We start from the raw sequence: 19,665 nt of genomic DNA on the forward strand, positions 1-19,665 counted from the left end.
GCTAAGGGGACAGTCACCTACAAAGGAGTCCCCATCAGACTGTCAGCAGATTTCTCAAAAGAGACCTTACAGGCAAGAAGGGGCTGGAAAGAAATATTCCAAATCATGAAATCTAAAGACCTACAACCAAGATTGCTCTATCCAGCAAAACTTTCATTTAGAATGGAAGTACAGATAAGGTGCTTCTCAGATAAGACCAAATTCAAGGAGTTCATCATCACCAAGCCCTTATTATATGAAATGTTAAAGGGACTTATCTAAGAAAAAGAAGTTAAAGAAACATGAACAGTGAAAGAACAACAAGCTCACAGTTATTAACAACCACACCTAAAACGAAAGCAAACTAAAAGAACAGCTAGATCAGGAGTGGAAATATAGAAATGAAGATCTCAAGGAGGGTTAGCAACAGGGGAGTGGGAGGAAGAGATGGGGGGAGAAGGTACAGAAAATAAGTAGCATAGACAGTAGATAGAAAATAGATGGGGGGCAAGAATAGCATGGGAAATATAGAACCTAAAGGACTTGAGACACATGGACATAAACTAAAGGGGGGTAATGGTGGGGTTGGGGGGGCAGGGTGGAGGGGAATGAAGGGGGGAATAGAACAACTGTAACAGCATAATCAATTTAAAAAATAAATTAATTAAAAAAATAAAATAAAATAAAATGGCTGCACAAAAATTCACCAATTTTGATCAGTTTTTTTAAATGCATGCTGATACGACAGCTATCACAATATAATCTAACAAAATTGTTTCAAACAAAGTTAAGGACAACTAAGCACTACTAGAGCCATCGTACAGAAAAAAAAAAACAAATGAACCCTTTGACCAAGCCAATATTTAAGGTATATAATGTGATGTTTTGATATATGGATATGTTCTGAAATTATTACCACAATCAAACTAATTAACATCCATCATAGCTACTGAGTTTTTTATGTGATGAGAATATTTATCTAATTTCTTCACAAACTTCAAGTACACAAACAGTCTTATTAACTATAGTCACTATGATATACCTTACCTCTCCAGAACTTATTCAGTCTGCATAACTTAAATGTTGTACCGTTTTCATCAACACCTTCTCATTCCCCATCTCCCAATTCCCTGGCAACCACTACTTTATTCGATGCATCTATGACTTGGACTTTTTTCGACTCCACTTGTAAGTGAGATTGTGCAGTATTATCGGTCTTTCTGTCCTTGGCTATTTCATTTAGCATAAATTTTTCCAGGTTCACCCTTGTCACAAGTAACAGGATTTCCATCTTTTTAAAGAGCAAATAGTATTCCATTATGTCTGTGTATCTCCCACATTTTCTGTATCCATTCATCCATCAATGGACACTAGGTTATTTCCATGTTTCATTATCGTGAACAACGCTGCAATTAACATCAAAGTAGAGTTATCTATTTGAGATACTGATTTTATTTCTTTGGATATATACCCAAGTAGAATTTCTGGGACATATGGTACTCTTATTTTTTTTTTTTTTTGAGAAACCTCCATACTAGTTCCATAATGGCTGTACTCATTTACATTCCTACCAACAGTGGATAGGGTTTCCTTTTCTTCATATCCTCATCAATACTTACATTTTGTCTTTTTGGTAATAGCCACCCTAACAAGTGTGAGGTGATATCTCACTGTGGATATGACTTGACCTTCCTTGATGATTAGTGAGGTTGAGCTTTTTCCATATACCTGTTGGCTATTTACATGTCTTCTTTTCAGAAATGACCTATTCAGATCCTTTGATCTTTTGAAATTTGAGTTATTTCTTTTTGTTATTGCATTGTATGAGCTCCTTATATATTTCGGATATCCTACCCTTATCAGATAATATCGTATACAACTATCTTCTATTCTGTAGGTTGTCTCTTTATTCTGTTAACTGTTTGCTATGCACAAGCTTTTTAGTTTGAAACAATCACATTTGTGTATTTTCCTTTTGTTAGCTATGCTTTGGTATCAGACACAAAAATATAATTGCCCAGACCAATTTCAAGGAGCTTCCCCCTATTTTTATCTTCTAGTAGTTTTACAGTTATAGGTCTTACATTTAAGTCTTTGACATATTTTTAGTTGATTTTTGTATATGGTATGAGATAATGGTCCAATTTCTTTCTATTACATGTGGATATACAGTTTTACCAACACCATGTACTGAAGAGACTAAACTTTCCCCATTCTGTATTTAACCTTTGTTGAAGACCAATTGATCACAAATCTGTGAATTTATTTCTGGGCTCATTATTCTCTTTTACTGGTCTAAATGTCTATTTTTGTTCTTAGCCATTTTTTAAAAATTTTATTTAGTTATTTTTCAAGTACAGTTTTTTGTTTATTTTTCCCATCCCAGCCTCCTCCGCCCCTTGCTCCCCACCTCCCTCCCATTTCCACCCCCCTTAGTTCTCATCCCTGTGTCCTTCCTATTTGTTCCTCCAAATCCCTGCCCCTGTTTCCCCTTAACTTCCCTTCCTTCTCCCTTCTGGTCACTATCCCCTTGTTCTCTATTTCAGTGTCTTTGTTTTTTTTTCTGCTTGCTTGTTTGTTTTGTTGTTTAGCTTCCTGTTAAAGGTGAGATCATATGGTATTTGTTTTTCAGCACCTGGCCTATTTCACTCAGCATAAGGCTTTCCAGTTCCATCCATGTTGTTGCAAATGGTAGTAGCTCCTTCTTTCTCTCTGCAGCATAGAATTCCATTGTGTATATGTACCACAATTTTTGGATCCATTCATTTACTGATGGGCACCTAGGTTGATTCCAACTCTTGGCTATTGTAAATTGTGCTGCTATGAACATTGTGGTGCATAGGTGCTTTGATATTGATGTTTTAGGATTCTTAGGATATAATCCCAGCAGTGGAACTGCTGGGTCAAAAGGCAGGTTGACTTTTATTTTTCTGAGAAAATTCCATACTGTTTTCCATAATGGTTGTACCAGTCTGCAATCCCACCAACAGTGAACTAAGGACCCCTTTTCTCCACAACCTCTCCAACATTTCTTGTTGCTTGCTTTGTTGATGATAGCCATCCTGACTGGTGTAAAGTGGTATCTCATTGTGGTTTTAATTTGCATCTCTCTGATAGCTAACTATATTGAGCATCTCTTCATGTGTCTCTGAATGTTCTGTATGTCCTCCTTGGAGAAGTGTTTGTTCAAGTCCTGTTCCCATTTTCTAATTGGGTTGGGTGTCTTCTTAGAGTGGAGTCCTGTAAGTTCTTTGTATATTTTGGAGATTAAACCTTTGTCTGAGGTATCATTGGCAAATATGTTTTCCCATACAGTTGGTTGTCTTGCTAATTTAATACTGTTTTCTTTAGCCATGCAGAAGCTTTTTATTTTGATGAGATCCCATTTGTTTATTCTTTCCTTTACATTCCTTACTCTAGGGGACATATCAGTAAAGAAGTTGCTGCGTGAAATATCTGAGATTTTCTTGCCCATGTTCTCCTCTAGGACTTTAATGGTGTCATTGCTTATATTTAAGTCTTTTATCCACCTTGAATTTATTTTGGTGTATGGTGTAAGTATGTGCTCAAGTTTCATTTTTTTGCATGTAGCTGTCCAGTTCTCCCAACACCATTTGTTGAAGAGGCTATCTTTACTCCATTTTATGTTACTGCCCCCTTTGTCGAATATTAACTGACTGTAGAGAGTTGGGTTGATTTCTGGGCTCTCTGTTCTGTTCCATTGGTCTATGTGCCTGTTTTTATGCCAGTACCAGGCTGTTTTGATTACAGTGGCCTTGTAATACAGTTTGATGTCAGGTATTGTGATCCCCCCTACTTTGTTCTTCTTTCTCAAAAGAGCAGCTGCTATTCGGGCTCGTTTGTGGTTCCATATAAATTTTTGAAGTGTTTGTTCTATGTCTGTGAAATATGCCATTGGTACTTTAATAGGTATTGCACTGAATCTGTATATTGCTTTGGGTAGTATGGACATTTTGATGATGTTAATTCTTCCAATCCATGAACAAGGTATATGTTTCCATTTGTTTGTGTCTTCCTTGATTTCGCTCTTCAGGGCTGTGTAGTTTTCTGCATACAGGTTTTTTCCCTCCTTAGTTAGGTTTATTCCCAGATATTTTATTTTTCTTTTTGCTATATCAAATGGGATTTTTCTCTTTATTTCTGCTTCTGCTGATTCACTGTTGGTATACAAAAATGCCTTTGATTTCTGGATATTGACTTTGTAACCAGCTGTTTTGCCAAACTCATTAATTAGTTCGAGCAGTTTTTGGGTAGAGTCTATAGGATTTTCCATGTACACTATCATGTCATCTGCAAACAGTGACAGTTTTGCTTCCTCCTTTCCTATTTGGATGCATTTTATTTCCTTTTCTTGCCTGAGCGCTGTGGCTAAAACTTCCAATACTATATTGAATAGAAGTGGTGAAAGTGGACAACCTTGTCTTGTTCCTGATCTTAGTGGAAAAGCTTTTAGTTTTTTCCCATTGAGTATGATATTGGCTGTAGGTCTCTCATATATGGCCTTTATTATTTTGAGAAATGCTCCCTGTATTCCCACTTTGCTGAGTGTTTTTATCATAAATGGGTGTTGTACCTTATCGAAAGCTTTTTCCGCATCGATTGATATGATCATGTGATTTTTGTCTTTGCTTTTGTTTATGTGATGTATTACATTTACTGATTTGCGAATATTGAACCATCCTTGCATCCCTGGGATGAATCCCACTTGCTCATGGTGTATGATCTTTTTGATATATTGTTGGATGCGATTTGCCAATATTTTGTTGAGGATTTTGGCATCTATGTTCATCAGCGATATTGGCCTGAAGTTTTCTTTCTTTGTTGTGTCTCTATCTGGTTTTGGAATTAAGATGATGCTGGCTTCATAAAAAGAATTTGGGAGTTTTCCATCCTTCTGGATTTTTTGGAATACTCTGTGGAGAATAGGGGTTAGCTCTTCCTTAAATGCTTTGTAGAATTCTCCTGTGAATCCATCTGGTCCGGGGCTTTTGTGTGATGGGAGTTTTTTCATTACTGCTTCAATTTCTTTTGCTGTTATTGGTGTATTTAGATTTTCTGCTTCTTTTTCACTGAGTTTTGGAAGATTGTATTTTTCTAGAAATGTGTCCATATCCCCTAGGTTTTCAAATTTCTTGGCATACAGTTCTTCATAGTAATTTCTTACAATCTCTTCTATTTCTGTGGTATCAGTTGTAATCTCTCCTTTTTCATTTCTGATTGTGTTTATTTGTGTCCTCTCTCTTCTTTTCTTGATGAGCCTACTTAAAGGCTTGTCTATTTTGTTTATCTTCTCAAAGAACCAACTCCTGGATTCATTGATCCTTAAAATTGTGCTTTTAGTTTCTATGTCATTTAATTCTGCTCTAATCTTGGTTATTTCCTTCCTTCTGCTTGCTCTGGGCTGTCTTTGTTGTTGTTCCTCGAGTTCTTGCAGGCGTAGGGTTAGGTTGTTTGTTTCAAATGTTTCTATTTTCTTTAGGTAGGCCTGTATTGCTATGAACTTCCCTCTCAGGACTGCCTTTGCTGTGTCCCATAAGTTTTGGGTTGTTGTGAGATCATTTTCATTTGTTTCCAGAAATGTTTTGATTTCTTCCCTAATTTCATTCTTGACCCATTCGTTGTTTAATAGCATACCATTCAGTCTCCATGATTTTGGTTGCTTTGTGTTTCTTTGGGGTCGGTTTGTAATTTCAGTCCCTTGTGTTCAGAGAAGATGCTTGGTATGATTTCAATTTTCTTGAATTTTTTGAGGCTCGTTTTGTGTCCTATCGTGTGGTCTATCTTTGAAAATGTTCCATGTGCATTTGAAAAGAATGTGTAGTTAGCTTCTTTGGGATGAAGGGCTCTATATATATCAGTTAAGTCCATTTCATCTAGGGTGTTGTTTAATGCCACAATATCTTTGTTGATAATTTGTTTGGAAGATCTGTCCATTTTTGATAGTGGGGTGTTAAAATCCCCTACTATAATTTTGTTGCTGTCAATATCTTTCTTGAAGTCCTCTAAGAGTTTCTTGATATATTTGGGTGCCCCTATGTTTGGTGCATATATGTTTACAATGTTAATGTCTTCTTGGTGGATTCTCCCCTTGAGTATAATGAAGTCACCTTCTGGGTCTCTCTTTATAGCCTTTTTTTTTGAAGTCTATTTTGTCTGATATGAGAATTGCTACCCCAGCTTTTTTTCTTGTCCGTTTGCTTGGAAAACTTGTTTCCAGCCTTTCACTTTTAGTCTGTGATGGTCTTTTGTCCTGAGGTGAGTCTCTTTTAGGCAGCATATGTGTGGGTCATGCTTTCTTATCCATTGAGCTATTCTGTGTCTTTTGATTGGAGAATTTAATCCATTTACGTTTAAGGTTATTATTGATAGGTACTTATTCATTGCCATTTTTGTACCTGTGTTCCTCTCTGTCTCCCTCTTATCCTTCCTTCCCTTAAAGCAGTCCTTTTAGTATTTCTTGTAGAGCTGGTTTGGTGGAGGCATATTCTTTTAGACTTCTTTTGTCTCAGAAACTCTTTATTTGGCCATCTATCTTGATTGAGAGCCTTGCTGGGTAAAGTAGCCTTGGTTGTAGGCCTCTGGTGCTCATTACTTGAAATATTTCTTGCCATTCTCTTCTTGCTTGGAGTGTTTCCATTGAGAAGTCAGTAGCTAACCTTATTGGGGCTCCCTTGTATGTTATTTCTTTTTTCTCCCTTGCTGCCTTTAAGATTCTCTCTTTGTCTTGGAATTTTGCCATTTTGATGATGATGTGTCTTGAAGTGGGCCTCCTTGGGTTCCTCTTGATCGGGACTCTCTGTGATTCCTGGATTTGTGAGACTTTTTCTCTTATCAAATTAGGAAAATTTTCTCTCATTACTCGTTCAAATACGTTTTCTATCCCTTGTTCTTCTTCTTCTTCTTCTGGTATTCCTATTATTCGGATATTATTATGTTTCATATTGTCTTGCATTTCTCTTAATCCCTCTTCATTCTTTCTGAGCCTCTTTTCATTTTCTTGCTCTTTCTGTGAGATGCTTTCTACCTTTTCCTCCAACTCACTAATCCTATCCTGTGCATCTATCCTACTTTTGAAACTTTCTTCTGTGTTCTTCAATTTGGAAATTGTATTCTTCATTTCCTCTTGTCTCTTGCTGATAGTTTCCATTTCCTTTTTGATGTTGATGTAGTTTGCAGAGAGATCATTGTAGCTCCCCTGTAGTTTCTGATAGTTCACGGTGAGCTCTTTGAACTTCGTAATAACCAGTGCTTTGAATTCACTGTCTGATAGTTGATCAGCGTCTATTTCATCTAACATTCTTTCTGAAGTTTCTGCTTTTTCTTTCATTTGGGGATTGTTTCTTTGTCTTCCCATTGTTTGAGACTCTTCTTGTTAGTCTCTGCTTCCAAAATTGATCTGTTCTGAAACCCTGGTTTTATGGTGTAAACTTCTGTGGTATGATCCTTGTGAAGTTCAGTGGTGCAGACTCCTTGAAGTTTCTTGATGTTCTTCGTCTCCACCTACACTCACGCTGGTCCTCGCGCTGGTCCCTGCATTGGTCCCCTACCACTGCTGAATGTCCCAGCTCTAGTAGCCGCCTCCTCAAGCACCCAGGCCCGTTACTACGGCAGTGGCACAGAGGCTGGGAATGTCCCGGCTCCCGTATCTGGCTCTCTCTGCCGCCCATGGCCGTCACAGGGGCTTGGAGTGTCCCGGTTTCCATACCTGACTCCCCGGCGTCTAGTCCTGTCTCTATGGCAGTGGCACAGAGGCTTAGAAAGTCCCAACTCCCGTACCTGATTCCCCAGTGTCCAGTCCCGTCGCTATGGCAGCAGCTCAGGGACTGAGACCGTCCCAGTTCCCGTAGAGGGCTCCTCTACCACCCAGGGCTGTCTCAGGGGTTTGGAGTGTCTCGGCTTCCATACCTGACTCCCTAGCATCCAGTCCTGTTGCTATGGCAGTGGCACAGGATCTGCGAACGTCCCGGCTCCCGTAGCTGGCTCCTCAGGATCCAGGCCTGTCTCTATGGCGGCGTCACAGGGGCCTTTGGTGTCCCAGCTCCTGCAACTGACCCTTCCATTGCCCACGCCGGTAGCTATGGCATGGGCACAAGGGTGTCCCCACTCCGGTTCCTGACTCCTCTGTCTCCCAGGACCGTCACAGGGGCTTGGAGTGTCCGGCTCCCGTACCTGACTCCCTGGCTCCCAGGCCTGTTGCTCTGGCGGCAGCACAGGGGCTGCGTGAGACCTAGCTCCAATAGCTGACTCTGCCGCCGTCTGGTGTTTCAGCGTCGGTCACAATCTCTGGTCTTTTAATTTCATAAATGCTGGGTAACCGATGGTTTATTGTGCTGTTTCTCTATAGATCTGCCAGGATTTTCACCCATGAGTACAGGAGCTAGTATCAGCTCCATCTTACTCCGTCGCCATCTTCCCAGCATCCTCTTAGCCATTTTTTTTATCACTATTTATACCCCAATATACATTCTTCCATGCCAGTATGATACTGTTTGGATGACTATATCTTTGTACTATATTTTGATACTACTAAGTGTGATAACTCCAACTTTGTTCCTCTTTTTCAAGATTGCTTTGGCTGTTTGGGGTCTTTCTACTTAGTCATTTTGAATGCAATGGCGTCTATGCCCCCACTAACTAGTACAGTGAAGTCATCATTGTTCACACATGCGCATTCCAGTCCATTGTCCTTGGCTGCCAGGCTACATTAATGCCACACAAACTGTTCTCATTATATTAACAATGGCTGGACATTTTTTGGACAGACCTTGTATATGTGTGTCAGGTTAAATTGGTTTTATATTGTTAAAGTGAGTTGTTTCCTCATTGATTTTTTGTGTGGATGATCTATGCATTGCTGAAACTAGGGTAGGTACTAAGGTCCACTACTATTATTTTATTGCTATTTGTCCATTCATTTGTGTTACTACAATATTTGCTTTACATACTTAGGTGCTCAGAAGTTAGGGGAGGAGTGACATGAGTAGTGTAAAAATGTCTTGCTGGTTAGGGCACATGCCTGGGTTGAGGGATCAGTCCCAGGTTAAGGCATGTACAGAAGGCAATCAAGTTGATGTTTCTCTCTCACATGGATGTTTCTCTTCCTTTTTCTCCCTCCTTTCACCCCTCTCTAAAATAAAAAATAATAACTTTAAAGAATTAGATAATGTTCTTCCTACCATATACAATGAACCTTTTCTTTTTTTTTTAAGATTTTATTTATTTATCTTTAGAGGGGAAGGGAAGGAGAGGGAGAGAAACATCAATGTATGGTTGCCTTTCATGCGTCCCCTGCTGGGAACTGGCCTGCAGGGAACCGGCCTGCAACCTGGGTATGTGCCCTGACTGGGAATCGAACCGCGATTGTCTGGTTCGCAGGCCCTCGCTCAGTCCACTGAGCTATACCAGCCAGGGCTACAATGAACCTTTTCTTATTTTTGTGCTCCACCTAGATGCTATAATCTCTCAGCTGGCTACCATAGCTTTCATGAAGATATTTTGATGCATGGATGGTTGTTCAAATTGTTGTTACTGGGAGGGGACGTGTTCTGGAAACTACTATTCAGCCATGTTTGCTGACATCACTCCTCCATGTTATCTGCATTTTAAATTAAAATTTAGAACATTCAGAAAGTACATTGCTCACCCATTTCAATGTACTGAGGTACAGAGCTAAGAACATCTTGGATCTTCCACTAGCCCACTAAGGAACCATGGTAACTGACTTTGAAGGTTTATCCTTGTCCTATCCACTGCCAATGGACCAATTTTTAAAACCTTCCTTTGTGTGGCCCAGGAGACACAAAAAGTCTATCTTTGCATGGATAAAAACGGCCATACCTCTACTTCTGCCTTCTTTGTGTCTAATCACTGTTTTTTTAAGGTGAACTGTAGTACTGACCTTCACTTCCATCCAAGGGAGGAGTACAGAAAATTGTCCTTTCCCGCAGCAAACGCTTTGAAATCGTGATTGGTTTGTGCCTTCTTGCTGTTACTCGAGGTGGAGGCACAGGGGGTGCAGCACTCTCCTCAGGCGGACCTGAATAGATCTGTAAAAGGGGGATATTTCCAGGAAGCAATTAGAAAGATAAAGTTTTTGCCTCCCTAATGCTAATTACTACTTGCTGCCTGCCAGGATTACATCTATAGTTGGCCATAGCAATTCTAAAATGACTCTAGGAATTGGGGGATTGTCTTAACCACTCTAGCTTCTAGGCCAGTATTTAAAAGTATTCTTCCACATTGGAGGTACAGCACCTAGCATTTCTCAGTGTGGAGAAAATAACACAGACAAAAACTCCAACATCAGTACTGGATCTTCCACTTACTGCCTGGGAAACCTTAGCGAAGTCACCTCCCATCTCTGGCCACTGAATTTATGGTTCTCTTTGCCATAGGAGGTTAATCTGTACCTTAATGAATCCACTTCTCTTTAACTTTCAGGACTCAACTCATGATCTTCTGTACGAAGCATGTTCTGACTCTCAAGACAGAGATATGTTTCCCCTTCAATGTGCCCCCATAGCATCTGATGTACATCCTCATCATAGTAGTTATCACATTGTATCCTGATTATTAGTTGGTCCAACCTCCCTGGCAGTGTCATGAGTTTCCCAACAGGAGAGAGTTCTGTTGCATACGTCTCTGGAAGGTAGGGTCCTAACAGGGCACCAGGCAAAAGGTAGCAGCTCAATGACAATGTTTAGATTGAATGGATGAATTTTGGCTGCCAGGCCCCTCAAAGCCTGTTAAATAATAGAGTCTTTTCCACTTATTCCTTTTCTAATTGGAATTAGGAAAAAAGAATATAACATAGAGATTAAAGAGTCAGCTATGAAACTGGACTACTCTCTTATACCATATAAAAAATAAACAAAAATGGGTTAAACACTTAAATGTAAAGCCTGAAACCATAAAACTCCAAGAAGAAAATGTAGGAAGTAAACTGTTTGACATCAGTTTGAGTAATATCTTTTGGGATATGTCCTCTCAAGTAAAGGAAACAAATGTACAAATAAAAGAAATATGACTTCATTAAACTAAAAAGCTTGTGCATGGTGAAGGAAACTTTAAACAAAACAAAAAGACAACCTAGTACCCTGGCTGGTGTAGCTCAGTGGATTGAGCACGGGCCTGGGAACCAACCAACTGTGGTTCAATTCTCAGTCAGGGTACATGCCTGGGTTGCGGGCCAGTCCCCAGCAGGGGACGCATAAGAGGCAACTACACATTGATATTTCTCTCCCTCTCTCCTTCCCTTCCTCTCTAAAGATAAATAAATAAAATCTTAAAAAAAAGACAACCTACTGAATGGGAGAATGTATGCAAATAAGGTATCTGATAAGAGGTTGATATAAAAAATACATAAGAAACCCACACAACTCCATAACAAAAAAGTAAACAATCCAGTTGAAAAATGGGCAGAGGACATAAAAAGACATTTCTCCATTGAAGGTATATAGATAGATGGTCAACAAAGAAACATATGAAAGGGTGCTCAGTATCACTAATAATAGAAAAATATAAATCAACACTACAGTGAGATACCACCACCTACCAGACAGAATGGCTATTATCAAAAAGTCAACAAACAACAAGTACAGTTGAGGATGTGGAGAAGAGGGAACCCTTGTGCACTATAGGTGGGACTGCAAACTGCTGTGGCCCCTATGGAAAGCAGTATGGAGATTCCTCACAAAACTAAAAACAGAACTATTATACAACCTAGTGATTCTGCTTGTGGGTGTTTACTCACAGAAAACAAAAACAATAATTTGAAAACACATATGCTATGTTCATTGCATCATTATTTACAACAGCCAAGGTATAGGGGAAACCTAGGTGTCCATCAATAGATGATTGGATAAAAAAGGTGTGGTGTGTATATAATGGAATATTACACAGCAATGAAAAATAATGAAATCATGCCATCTGTGACAACATGGATGGATCTAGAGGGTATTGTGCTAAGTGAAATAAGTCACATAGAGAAAGACAATCACCATATAGTTTTACTTATATGTAGAATCTAAAAAAAATAAAACAAACAAAGCAAAACAAAAACAGATTTATAGAAACAGACCAAAGGAATGATTACCAGAAGGGAGAGTGGGGGGTGATGGGTGAAAAGGGGAAGGAGGATACAGTCACTAATATTGTGGTAAGTTTACATGCTGACAAACGATTACTAGAATCAGTTGAGTGATCACACTGTAAGGTATATAAAGGTCAAATCACTATATTGTACATCTGAAATTAATTTAACCAATATAAGATTATATACCAGCTATTAAAAAAAGAGTCAGCTCTGAGTTAGATTCAGTCGTATTGAGGCTTTACCACTTACTAGCTACATAATCTTGGGAGAGGTACTTATTAAACTTTATAAGCCTCAAACTTGAGGCTCACTTTGCACCTCCCAACCTTGGTTGCAAAATGAGTATAATGATACCATTTATCTCATAGGGTTGTGATGATTGAGAAAATATACGTAAACAGTTTATTCTAGAATATATGAAGTGCTCAATAAATGGTAAATATTCTATTAGCAACCCTAACAATGATTTAAACCCATGATTCCTTAAACGAAGAGGGAGGGAAAGAAGAGATGAAGAAAGAGGGTAGAGTCCTAGTTGATGTGGTTCAGTTCGTTGGGTGTCATTCTGTACCGAAAAGGTTGTGAGTTCAATTCCTGGTTAGGGCATATGTCTAGGTTGTGAGTCTGATCCATGGTGTGGGTGCATATGAGAGGCAATCTCTCAATGATTCTCTTTCACATAGATGTTTCTTTTTCTTCCTTCCTCTTTCCTTTCCTCTCTCTCTAAAAGCAATGGAAAAAAATATCTTCAGGTGAGGATAAAAATGACCCAAAAAAAGAAACAACAAGGGTGGAGGAGGGTGGGGCATTGCTTTTAGAGCAATAAGGGTTGAAGTGGTTTTGTGACATGCAAATCAGGAATTGTGGACTTGATACCTGATTGCTCTTCAAGGTCTCTTCCAGATTAAATTATTTTCCTCCTCCAGTAATACAAACTATTCATTTTTCATTAACATATATCTTTCCTTATAGTGCAGTCTTTCTCATGGAGCTGCCCAACCCCCAAGATGGGCTCACTAACTTCTAGGGTTAGTAGTGAGAGCTGCTAATGTCATCTGGAAAGGGTGCCATCTACAGGCCCTGCCTCCTCCAAGTAAACTGAGACATTGTTTGGGAGTCTTTTAAGATCAGTTCTGCCAATGCAGCAGTAGGCGGAGCTCAGAAAAGATGCTTGAAAAGTCTAGATACACAGAGGAAGCACTTCATAATGTGTATCCCCTTTAAAATTAAAACATGGCCTGGATAACCCTACCATCAACATGGATTGCAACATCATCTCGAAAGCTGGCCTACAGATGTAAACCTTGGAGCCAAGCTTTAATGTGGAAATGTTGGCAATTACTGTGGTAGGAAGATTCCATTTATCTGTCTCTCTCTTCTGCGGGCCTTCTAAGGCCACACTCATATCTTTTTTTAAATGATAAACTCTAACCTGTTACTGCTATTCCCTTTGAGAAGAATAATGGAGTAAATGATTATTCCCAGGAAAATGTATTTTCCATGAAATAGGGGCTTCTGCTTTGTGTTCAGGTGTATCCCCTGTGCCTAGAACACTGCTGATATGTCATAAAAATTTAGTAAGTATTTATTAAATTAATGAATATCATTGTTTCTTTGGAAACAGAACTACAAAGTACAGATATAAGTTGTGAGTGGGCTTGGGAAGGAAAACCTGGGAAAATCTCCATAGTTTTTCTTAGGTGATGAAAAAAGAGAGAAGATGGGCCCATGATCTCTGAAGTTACTTTTGACAGCCCAATTTTGATGAGAAGAAAACTTCTAGAGATGAAAAAGCAGTTAAGAGGAACCCAAGAAAAGAAACTCAGCCTATTCTACTCAGTTCCCTATTGACTTCTCTTTTTTAAAGATTTTATTTATTTTATTTTTTAGAGAGGGGAAGGGAGACGGAATGAGAAGGAGAGAAACATCAATGTGTGGTTGCTTCTCATGCACCGCCTACTGGGGACCTGGCCCAGGCATGTGCCCTGACTGGGAATAGAACCAACAACCTTTTGATTAGCAGCCTGGCACTCAATCCACTGAGCCACACCAGCCAGGTCTCAGCACTGTTTGTAATAGTGGACTCCTTTGTATACAATCCTACTATGTGTCAGTTACAGTTCTAAGTGCTTTGCATATATTAATTCATTTATTGATTGTTACAAAGTCCTTTTTCTGAACTTCCAAAGAGAATTTGGGGCTAGCACATTCCCTAAATTCCACCACAGAATAAATCCCTCTATCTACCTTTTTCATAGGATTAAAGGAGGAGAGAAATAACTGAAAACATAAATGAAACATTGAAGAAATCATTAAAACTTGACAGAGAATAAGCCCTCACTTTCCTTCCCCTGGACACTCGAGCGGTCCTTCCACAGCTGAAGAACCAAGGAAGAATTCTTAACTCATGTACAGACTAAGTCAATTCACTAGGAAGAAGACTAGAGAGGGGATTTGATGCCAAAGGGTGAGCTAAGAATAAAGAGTGTGCACTGCCCAAGGTCACTTGATAACAAGTGGCAGGGCTGTGATACAAACTCAGATGTGCCTGACTTCAAGGTTAACACTCTTTTCACTGGATAACATAGAAAGAAACATTTTAAGTTCAAAAAATAATTCCTTGGGTGAAAACAGTATCAGGCAAAACTTATTTTCCCATTGTCCCAAACTCCAGCAAAGAGGACAGAATGATTCTGCTCTCTGCAGACTGGCTAAGAACTCGCAGGGGTTTGTCGTCTTTGATAGTGACTTCAAGAAATAGCCCAGAGGATAGAGAGATCAGAATGAGGCAAGGCAGTGTTGTTTATTTTCCAAAAACATAGCTCTGAGTGAATGTTAGCTGAATTAAATTTTAAAGTCCTGGTCTGAGAGAACAAAATACCCAAGCAAACAACTTCAACTCTGCTGAGCCTTGGCTATCTCACCTGGGGCTGCAGTCAGAGTCCAACTCCTGGGAATCCTTTTTCTAAAGTCTCATGAGGACTAAAGTTGGATGACAACATCTATTAGGCTTTGAGACACAACCGAAAGAAGTATGTCTTTCACTGGGGAAGGGGGATCGTGAACTGTTTGCCTGAGTTTGGTCATCTATTAACCCCCTTCCGGTTTCTTCTCTGTTGGGCCTTCAGGTATGAAAGAGAACAAATTTAACATAAGGCATTTTTCAACTTCCAAAAGCCCAGACTCCTTCAAACTCTTGGAAATTTTGAACTGAGCCACTGTCCAGATTCTCCCCAGATGCCGCTTCAAGCTGAAAATATCACATTGTTCAAAAAGTACCTTTCCTTTCCATAAATCAGAGCTACAAGACTTGGCCTTGATGAATCCCAGATTTTCACCAAGTCTCCATTTACACTCTGGCTGAGGCTGTGTTGCACTTTCTGGGGGCTGGTTGTATTAGCAAACACTGTACTCTGAACTTCATTAAAAACAAAGGTGGTGATGGGGTCAAAACAATGAGCTCTTAGCATTTGGCAGAGACCACTTTCAACATCAAGTGTGTCACCAAGTTTCCCTGCAGTATGCGAGGAACTTTGAAAATGTCATGTCTGTTGCTATCAAGAGCCAACTTTTTTTGTGAGAAAAGTTGTCGCCCGGTCTGTCTTTGGTCTCTGCAAGTTTTTAAGTCCCTTCTAGATATAATGTTCTGGAAACCTATTTCTCTACCCATACGTTATACTTACAGTGACACTGATGCCCCAAGAGAAGTGATTTACCCAAGGCTCCAAAGCCAGGACTAGATGGTAGAACTGAGGCCTGAACCCAAGAACTCGAATCCCCAATCTGGTGTCTTATTCCCTTAAAACACAGTGCTTCCTACATGGAACAATTTTTTATTCCCACTGATCATACCAGATAGGCCTATAACCCATGCTCTGCCTGCTGATCCACTCCCCTGGGCAGTTAGTTGCCTTGGAAAGAGAATACAGTACTGACAGAGCAAAAGCATGAAATCAGATCCTGGTAAGGACACCTCCGCATGGGTTATATGGTTTCTGCCAAGAACAATATGGCAAATTTCAGGTGGAATTCTACTGTTAGACCTGTTTGGGATGCTTTTAGAATTGGGAAGTGACAAGTTTTTGTATTGTTAACAACCATGAATTAAAAATGACCTAAGGACTTTTAAGAAAAGCCCCTTTGACTATAAAGACTTAATAAATACCAAGGTAAATGGATTGGAAGAATACCATAATTAAGATAAAGTTAATCTTCTGTCAATACAGTAAATGGGTGGTACCATAGAGGACAGGAGGTATTAGAACTTGGTGGGAAATGCTATGTACAAAGGACTTGACATATTTATCTTACTGAATCCTCCCCACCTGAGTGAGGAAGGTCTAATTATTAGCTCCCTTTTTAAAATGGGGGGAAGGCTCAGGGAGGTAGAGTGGCTTGTTGAAGATCACCCACCTAGCAAAGGATGGGGCAGAAATCCAACCTCAGAGTCATTGTCTGGTTCCAAAGCTATTTTTTCATTCTTTCCATAATAGTCTCACCTCCAGGGATATTTGGAAAGCCTACAGAGGTAGCCTGGGCATTTCAAGGTTATTTCAAGAAGTCTTAATGCCAGAAAGTAGCAGGGATCCAGTCATAATCCTCAAAATCTCAGAGCTTTCCCCTCTACCCTCAATGCTCCTCCACTGATTTCTGGATTTTGAAATTCCCACAGGCAGTTATCACTGGACTGAGAAACCTGAGTCTGCTTCAAGTCCTGCTGCCAAAGTACACCTATCTGGTCCTCAAGCTCAGTGGCCACAGTCTTTCTGAATTATCCAGACTCTGATGTTCCAATCTGAGACTCAGACCACTCACAGGAGAACAGCTAACATAAAGATATATGATATGAGAAAAATCACTGGCCATTGAAAGAAACGGACTATAGATCTTGGACATCTTTCTCAAATTCTCAAAAATCTGATCCTATATTTATTCTCTCTGTCTCTGTCTCTCTTTTCTTTCTCCTTGCTCAAAATATAATAAAAAGAGATGTTTAACTTTGATAGTCCATGACAAATTGAATCTGTCTTGGCCTCAGTTTACCTTTAAGTAAAAAGAGGGATTATCTCATAAAAGTTATGAGGATTTGACAAGATGTCGAATGTCAAAACTTTAGCACAGTGCATGGTACATAGCAAATTCTCAATAAATGCTAACTGTTACAATTATGTCACTGTTATAGTTATTATTTCGGTGCCAGCTAGAGAGAAGAAAAGGAAGCAGAAGGTATTTCTACCTTTTGCTGAATCTTGAGGATAATTCTTAGGGTGATGAGAATCAAAAGGGTGACTCATGGGACATGTTTGAGCTCTTTGAATGTTGGGGTGGGGTAAACCCTAGCTGCACCCTATACTTACTGCACTATCTCATCAGGCTTGGAGAGGCTTATTCATTTCAAAAAGGTCTTGACCTCAATTCAAAGCTAAGAAAACTAGGTCTTTGCAAAATGTGTGAAAGATCTTCTTGATATAGGCAAAATGAAAAACTTGAAGATGCTTTCAAAGATTCACTATGACTAATAAACACATCTGCTACTTCTCAATATTATTAATTTTCTGTTTAGAGATATTTTCTTCAAGTTACACGTTGCTCTTAACATTCACTACTTAAAGATATTTTTTTCTGAAAATTCATTTGAAAATGTCTACCAAATCTCCACCTAACTACATATTAGAATCTGAAAAAGTCACCTGATTCTTTCAAATAACATAGAGGCTAGTAAATGTTATTTTAAATAACTTTTAGTTTAACTTTATCATTTCATAAATGAAAGGCAATGAGGAAGATATCTGGCTTAATTAGATTTTCTGTCTCTCTCCATGTATGTGTATGGGTGTGTGTACACAGAGATATATTTTAAAATATGTAAAATATAAATCTATAAAGCATAAACCTAAATTTATTTGTACTCCCATTTTTAAACATCTACCTACCTACCTATCTCTTCAAAAAGCAGTAGAGGGTAATATATCTCTATTCTCTTGTTGCCCTCTAGTGGCACACCAAAATTCACATAAAACCACATTTCAGAGAAAAAGGAAGATCAGGCCATAACTAGAAAAGACTGTTTCTTCTGTGTTGCTAGACTGTGTATCTGAAAAATACATAAATCAGAGTTGTTCTTTAAAAGGACTCTTGTTTGCCTCTCCAAATCCATTACACGGTTATGATGTTGGGTTTTTCCTGGCTGAGGTCCCATTTGGCCATTTGGGAACATAGGCAGCATTTGAGTTCCCACAAATCCAGCTGCCTCTGGCCAATTCACATGAGGAACTGCCTTTAGCCATCTCCATCTATACCATTCAGTTCCCTCAACCCTGGCTTCTAACCATACATCTTTAGAGATAAGGCCAAAATGCACTTTCACATACATTGGTAATCAATTTTCTAATTATCTTAAAAATGATGAATTATACTCCCAGAAAACCATATTTAAGGCAGTAAAGTAAGACCCTGCAGGATTATAAAGTAGCCTCCAACCCAGTAAAAGAGAAAGATTGGCAATAAGGAGAGAACTCAAGGGAGATTAGAAGAGCTAAGTCAACATCAGTGATGCAAAGACAAGTACAGCTCACTGTTGTCTGTAACATCTCTTACAAAACAGCCTGTTCCCTGAGCTTCAGGCTAAACCCAACAGAGTGAAACTGAAGTCTTGGCTTTGCCACTTACCACAATTCATCCCTCTGTGTCCAAAGCCAAAAAATAGAAATAATAATATTTATCATTCCCAGACTTAGAATAAGGACTAAATGAGATAAAAGTACACTGCCCCACACTGGGCACATAGCCTGATTCCATGTTCCTTGAGCAACAAAAAAATCCAAATCTAAGGAGGCAGAACTGCTGGTTCCTAGCTCCAATTCAATGATCTCAGCAGTAGCAAAGGAGGAAAATGGCCAATGCTAAGTTGTGTAACTGAGAAGATGAGTTTGCAAAGTATGAGAGACAACTGGTAGACTTTAGGGATGCTACCCAAGTTCTTTTATAAACTAGTTGGGGAGAACTGTGGGGGTAGGAGGGGTTGTGGTAAAGTTCCAAAAACTAGATGAAGAGGAACTGAGTTGGAGAAATACAAATTTGTCATCGCTACAGCAATGTATAAGAAGGGACCTCATCTGAAAGGAAGAGCCTGGACCAGAAGATCGCCATTCTCTTTCCAATTCTAATACTGAAATGCATGGATCCCGTACTATTTTTTTTCCCTTAAGTGAAATAACTCACTGCCCTCAAAACTAAATTGCTAAAAACCCCCTACAGAACTGACCTTTCCCTTTCTCTATAATTACTGACGGTTCCCCCGCCCCCAGCTCTGCAAGCGTCTGAAAACACAAGTCAATGCAAATCGCCTCTGTGTCTCACAGCAGTAGCATGAAGTCCATAGCCCTCAGTAAGATGGGAAGAGAGAGAACCTAAGAATGACTGATACTGTTCTGGTGGTCAGTGTAGCACTAGATCCTCCCATCACTTACTGACCCACCAGAAAATGTATCAGTTAGAGAAGTTGATTTAAATTGCTTTTTTAAAGTCTTTTTTAAAAGACTTAGAAATGGAACCCTTTCAGTGCCAATTAT

The 19,665-nt window shown here is 39.3% G+C and overlaps 1 protein-coding gene across 6 annotated transcripts in view; it reads right to left on the minus strand.

Moving 5' to 3' along the window:
- Positions 1-19,665, minus strand: part of OPHN1 (oligophrenin 1) — a 271,254-nt gene that overhangs the window by 24,592 nt on the left and 226,997 nt on the right. For all 6 annotated transcript variants that reach the window (XM_053666516.1, XM_053666511.1, XM_053666513.1 and 3 more), the window contains exon 20: positions 9,899-10,046. In XM_053666516.1, coding sequence (XP_053522491.1) covers positions 9,899-10,046 — 148 coding nt within the window. The remainder of the gene's footprint in view (positions 1-9,898; positions 10,047-19,665) is intronic.

Source organism: Artibeus jamaicensis, unplaced genomic scaffold, assembly GCF_021234435.1.
Source record: "Artibeus jamaicensis isolate MK-2021 breed Jamaican fruit bat unplaced genomic scaffold, CSHL_Jam_final contig_457, whole genome shotgun sequence".
NCBI lineage: Eukaryota > Metazoa > Chordata > Mammalia > Chiroptera > Phyllostomidae > Artibeus > Artibeus jamaicensis.